Genomic DNA, 6,465 nt, shown 5'->3' with positions numbered 1-6,465 from the left:
CTTAGGCTTGAAATTCTGGTTTGTAGGTCAAGTCTGGACCCAAGAATCCCAATCCAAGTCAAGCTAGGCCGGGCATCGGGTTGGTGTTTAGGTTTACAACTGACCTAAAGCTATATGTATATGCACATAAAGTAGATTTTCCACGTTATATTATCCCATTTATATGAGAAGTTCACCATTACTATAACCATCGAGGGGTAATCCAGGTCATTTGGGAGCGGGTAGTGTCTTACGGAATCATTTTGGAAGTCCTCTTCAATGCTTTGCAATTGATGAAGGTATTGCTACCAACTTTTGGTTAGAGTTTGCTACATTTTTTGAAGGAATCAAGTTGGCAATGAACATGAATTTGGATGTTATTTGGGTGGAAGGGGATTTTGAGGCCACAATTCAGTGCATTAGGAATGGTAACATCCCATTGTGTTTCCATCAAAGATGGCTCCACTACAGAAGCTATTTAGATCAAATCTCATGGAGAATTACTCATAATTTTCGAGAAGCAAATTCAGTCGCAGATGGTTTAGCAAATCATGCAGCAGCAACGAGAACCTCAATGAATTGGATGAATCCTCCTTGTTTTTGTTTGGAGAATCTTAGTTGGAATGGTCTGAACCATCTGAGATTTAGATTCAAATGACTTATATTTTATTTTCTTTGCTAGGTAATTTAGATTATTAGTTTGCTGATGGCCATTCCAAAGGTGGACTGCAATCTAAATTTCTTTTCTTCTATGGTGTCATTCTATATTGCATTCATTCTTTTCTTATAATATTTTTTGTTGATCTTTAGCAAAAAAAAAAATAACCACCAAGGATGCTAAAAGAACTTAATTTCACATATGAAACTTCAAACTTATATACAAAGTATTGTCCTTACGGCATTGCCTATCCGGGTCCAAAGGCATCTGCACTAAGCTTGGGCTCAGAAATTGTTGACACAAGAGATTGTGTTTTATTACTTGACTCTCAATGGAGAGAAGATTACAATATATACAAGGAGAGCATTGCCATAGCCAACTAGGGTTTTGTACAATATAGGAAAGATTCTAAGATAGGAAGGATATGATTAATAGAATCTTATAGCTTTATATGCATATACATATAGTATCTTACTAATCCGCATTCCCGGGGCTAAAATGACTATTTCTTTATTTCTTTCCTTTTTTGGCTGGAAGGTAAAATGACTACTGATCGCCCCAGTTTGACTCTTCTTCTATAGAGCATTCTTGCCTTTCGGCTGCAGTGCTTTCCGGAGATTCAGCAATGAAGGTGGTTGTGTTTTGTTCTGCTGAGGAGTATCCTTGCCATTTTTTCGGGCCAGTTGTGGTTTGTGGAGCTTGAGGAGTATTGGTCTCCCTATTTATGGATCTATTTTCATCTGTTGAGATGTATTCCTCTTCTGCTGTAGTACTTGGTGGTGTTCCAGAAGAATTATTGATCTCATTGATCGGTTCTTCAACATTGGACTGCTGCTCTTCTGACTCATTGGGGTGTGTCCTATTAAATCCGGAGCATAGAAGAGAAATTATTATGATGAGAATGGTGAGAAAGAGAACTTGAAATGTCTTGACAGAGAGCTGGATTGGGGAGTCAGTGTTGCTTTTGTCTGGACAATTACTTGGACGCCCAAACCACTTCTTATCTATGGCTTCCATTTCATCTCCCTCCATTGTAGTTAGTAATGCTCTTGAAACATCACCTGCTAGATTCGACCCTCGTGGAAAAACCTGAAGAATAACATGAATAAGAATCCAAACTAGAAATGCAGAAACATAATTGTAGTAATGCAAACAGAAGCACAAAGAGAGGGAGGAGATACACACAAATCCCATCCCATCCATCGTAAAAACTTGACCAGCTTTGGTATATTTATCACAGTAAGTCTTGAAAAAGACGTCGATATAGGTTAGCTCTTCGAATATGGCACTGACACCACCATTTTTACTTCCTTTGGACAAAGCTTCATCATACTCTTCAGCAGTTTTGTAGCCCTTAATCATGGACTCATCAAAGTTTAATTTCTTCAATAACTCTAGCACATATGTCCCCTCTTGATATCCCACATAATCTCCATTCTCTATCAAATCTCTAGCATTTGAAATTGTTGGTTGGTGATTTTTCTCTGTGATCTTTGCTACCAATACTGACAAGTAAATCGGGAGCATTACTTTCGACAATAGACCCCATAACCGTACAAGAAACTTCGATGATTCTGCAAGCTGGTCCTCTCCTGTAGTCATCAAACGGATATGGACATTATGGAAATTTTGAATTTTATAAGAAAAGTGGTGCCAATGAAACTATTAAGAGTAGGAAGAGTAACCCCAAGGAGGTAGCTGAGTTGGCAAGGGACCTTTGCCTCAGGAAGCATGTGGTTTTGAGTTCGACTCTTCTAACCACCTCAGGCCCACTCACACAGGGGTGTTTAGTGCTCTTCACTGCTTTCAGTGAAAGTTGAATGGTTCTCATTCAACCCCGGTATGACACAGTCCATGCTGTTATGGGGTTAGTATGAGCCCGCAGAACTAGTCAGGCCAAAGGCCTGGATACCCATTATTAGCCAAAAAAATTAAGAGTAAGAAGAGTAAAGGACCTTGTCCAAGGGTAAGTGCCAAGAATGAAGTGGAGATGAATTTCAAAGCTCGTAGTATTGGAGCCCAAAAAAGGTTAAAACCCTGTTCGCCAGATGTGCCGTTTGAGTTTTGCTCTATTTCCTTCATGGCTTCCATAATGGAAATTACAATGCCAGTGATGATGAAGAGACTAATCCATGTAATCCAAAGATTCCTTGTCATAGGTGCAAAGAAGATTAACATGTTATTGCTCTTGTGTTTGTAAGGAACTATCATAGACACCCCTCCACGAGTATAAGGTTGAGAAAAATCAACAAAATATGATCGTTTAGCTGTAATGGTGATATCCCCCACCACTGCATCATAATTCTATTTGCTTGGCATAAAAAAGACAGAAATAATAAGAACAATTTTGAGAATAATAATTTTGTACAAAAGAAGATGCTATCATCTCTAAAAATGTGAAGTCAAGGATAGAGAGGGAGAGAGCTACCCTAGTAGAATATAAATGTGGATTAGCCCTGTACAAGAATGGTTCTCGTAAGAGGACTTGATCCGCTTTCGTAGAATATATGTTCAGGTCACAAATTTTAGAGAAAAAAAGTGTTCTAGTAAATTAATATCACATTGCTACTAATCTCTCTCTCTCTCTTTCTCTCTCTCTCTCTCATCTATGTATAAAAAAAACAAGAACTGTATTTAAAAGGTAACTGACCTGGGTATAAACTTGGAGGACTAGGTCATCATAACTCCCAGCACTGGCACCATTTTCATCTTGGAAGGGAATAAGATTGTAAGGAACATGATATGGTAAAGCAGCAATCACTAATTTGAAAACATCGATGCCGTAGCCTGTTATATCCATTGTCTTGGTGCTAGGGTCCCATGTGACATTCACAAATTCTTTAAAACCTTCTTTCACTGGCACTCCAATCCTCAAAGGTTTTTTAAATGCAGGAATAGTCCAACCCTTGGGAATAGTAATGGACCCTCCAGGCCAAATAATAGCTCCAAGTCCTCCATGAGGAGTTGAAAACATCCTCTCTCCATTCTCATCCAGTGTTGGTAAGATTCCCTGTGAAGGTGTCCACAATCCTACCACTCTCATCCCTTTACCAATCACATTAACAATCTCAAAGACATTTAATTCTAGTTGTCCATTTACAAGACTTATGTTACCACTGAGACCATGAAATTTCTTCCCCAAGATAGCTCTAAGAAGTTCAGGACCAACTTGAGAGATTCTTAGGTCTGAGACATGATGAGTATATTTTGTTCCTTGAGAACTCCAACCCTCTGAAACAACCTTTTCTGCTGCCATTGCTAAAGCCCAAAGAGTGTCATATGCAAATATCCCATATGGACTCAACTCGACGATTGGATTCGATACATCACCTATAGTCTTATACTTACGCCGAAAATTATCGAGTTCTTTAGACCACGGAACATGAGTCCTTATTCCCAAGATTCCTTGCATTGAATGGATTACAGAATGATCTACAGACTCCAAAAAATGTGTGATCCCATCTGTGACAATCCATACATAACCTTCACTCATCATTCTTGCATTTTTCACTGATTGGAAAAAGCGGATACCAATTGGAGATGTCATATGAACAACAAAAACCCTACATTGCATCCTCATCAACTTGTTGAGTTCTTCATGGATTTGGAACTCAGTAGCAGAAGGTGAAATGGCACTCCTGTAGGTGATATGGGCATCAAACTCTTGGAAAGAATCAATCAGATGAGGTATGACTCCATTCCCATAGTTGGTATCTTCATATATGGGGACAACTTCCTTCCATCCAAATGCCTTGACAACTGCAGTTATTGCTTTAACTTGATATGCATCATTTGGCACCATCCGGACGAAGTAAGGAGTCTTGGAGGAAAGGAACAGTCCTGTTGCAGAAAATGAAACAACAGGCACCTGACTTTTGCCCCCAAAATCTGCAATGAATTCGGCTTGAGTTGATGCTTGTGGCCCAATAATTGCTTCTACGTGTTCATCATTTATCAGAGACTTGGCTGCATCCATGAATAGATTGAAATGAAACCAGAGTATACCTTGATGAGTTACAACCGTTTCAATTTTTTTCTTTTATTTTTGGGGGTTGAAAAATAGATTTTAAAACTCGGGATCATTCACTGGATCAATTTGGATTGGACGATTTACCGCTTTTTTTTAAAGCTTTTTACCATTAGATGGTATCATTGGATTGATATCAGATCAATCAAGACTCATGAACAATCGCAACTGATACTAATCTGATCCAGACGATTTTGTCCAGTCCAATCCGATTTGATTTCTAAAACCATGGCTGAAAAGACCCACTGGTGAGAATCTCAGTTGGCTTGGAAGGCTAAACTTGACTTGAATGAGAAATCAATAAAAAATTTGATGAATTTATAATTTTAAATTTTAATTTTTTTTTATTTTAATATAATTACTAAAGAAGTGCTAAAAAATATTAAATTACAGTTAGTCCAAGATGCTATTCAACTTCTAGAAGTTCAAAGAATTTTAAACAAATATGAGTTTTTTTTTATATATTATAGATTAAGTGTTCATATTAGGATTATTACACGTAATCATGGAATGAGTAGCTAATGGAAGTCATTGTAGGCCTCAGCTTTAAAAAAAAAAAGCGACTGGATCAAAATATACATAAAAAACTATAGGTAAAATGCTCAAAAGCCATGTATAACTCGGTTTATTATCTGCTACTACAATGAACTATACACCCAATCATTTAAAAAAAATAAAAAACAGTTTAGAAGACATGATTCTTAAATACCTGCAAAGACAGCATCAACTTCATCCTCCTTTGAATCTCTAACATGGAGATTCAATCTTGTTCGATAGTAACTATGAGCAGAATAGAAATCAGAGACTGCCAGAGAAATACAATCATTTGCCATTCTCCCAAGCCATGTTTGCAAATCAAGAATAACACCTATAGGAAATGAGATAGTACTGTTATCGCTACTTGGTTGAGCCACCACCAATATGGAATGGAGGCTGAGAGAGCACAAGAGGATGATGAGAAAGAAGTTTCTGTAAGGATTGGTATTCTTCATTGGTTGTTATAGAATAGGAAAAATAGCAGAAGGTCAGAGAAGTAGGACAATCAATACTTGCACCTGAGGTTGAATATATATACACATATATGGAGAACAAAATCGCCTCTGGTAATTTCCCTGTTGATTTCCTGGAAATCTTCCATTGTTTATATAGAGTTGGGTTTGAACAAGTAACATACAAAAAATTCTTAAATAATGAGGACTTTTCAAGGATGGGCTACTTTCTTTGAGATTTTGTATTGCAAAATAGTCCGGCTGAGAGTATCTAGCACACATCTCAAGGGGTTTCCAATCACCCTATATTCTCTGTAGCGGTGCAACAATCGCAGATGATTTTATTTTGTGAGGTGTAGAGCTCCTCTTAATCAATCATTCCAAGGATAGCTTCCTGGATATTGCATTCTATGAATCGTGAATTCTTGCATCACAAAGCTTTTTGACTTGACACAGTCTGCATCATCTTATGAGAGAGGGGAAAGGGGGAAATATGTCTTTAAGACTTCCTTTTAATGACTAGCACGTTATTTAATACCCTTTTTTTTTTTGGTTAATATTTGATACGTAATCAGTGATAAAGAAGTTCTGTATTCAAACACGTAATTGAGGTAGTGACATTCCATGTCATATGCGGAATCTTTGGATGCTCTAATATTAATGTGCGGCCGTATGATGACGATACGTGATAAATTGTAAATTCTAATGTGTAGATGTATAATGTTATATGCATGGGAGGTATATACATGATAATGTCAAGGTAGCTAAGGATGTATGGGAAAAAATTTGGCTGCTACCCAGGTTTTGGCTGC

General features: G+C 37.6%; 1 protein-coding gene across 1 annotated transcript; it reads right to left on the bottom strand.

The window, feature by feature from the left end:
* Window positions 1-983: 983 nt before the first annotated feature.
* LOC122080893 (glutamate receptor 2.7-like) lies at window positions 984-5,689 on the bottom strand. The gene is made up of 5 exons (XM_042647776.1): window positions 5,374-5,689; window positions 3,288-4,603; window positions 2,593-2,941; window positions 1,823-2,229; window positions 984-1,726 (listed from the first exon to the last, which is right to left on the bottom strand). Exons 1-5 carry the CDS (start codon window positions 5,654-5,656, stop codon window positions 1,184-1,186), a joined length of 2,898 nt encoding a protein of 965 aa, XP_042503710.1. The 5' UTR covers window positions 5,657-5,689; the 3' UTR covers window positions 984-1,183.
* Between the last annotated feature and the right edge of the window lie 776 nt (window positions 5,690-6,465).

This window comes from Macadamia integrifolia, chromosome 6 (assembly GCF_013358625.1).
Source record: "Macadamia integrifolia cultivar HAES 741 chromosome 6, SCU_Mint_v3, whole genome shotgun sequence".
In the NCBI taxonomy this organism is placed as follows: domain Eukaryota; kingdom Viridiplantae; phylum Streptophyta; class Magnoliopsida; order Proteales; family Proteaceae; genus Macadamia; species Macadamia integrifolia.
Note: the sequence above shows the minus strand (reverse complement) of the source record. Positions and strands in the feature narration are given on the sequence as shown.

Excerpts from the sequence above, each read along its gene's own strand:
- LOC122080893 (XM_042647776.1), bottom strand. The coding sequence starts at position 5,656 with ATGAAGAATACCAATCCTTACAGAAACTTCTTTCTCATCATCCTCTTG. Across the intron at positions 2,942-3,287 it reads TCCTCCAAGTTTATACCCAG|AATTATGATGCAGTGGTGGG; the intron begins GTCAGTTACCTT and ends CCAAGCAAATAG. Across the intron at positions 1,727-1,822 it reads CGATGGATGGGATGGGATTT|GTTTTTCCACGAGGGTCGAA; the intron begins GTGTGTATCTCC and ends GTTATTCTTCAG.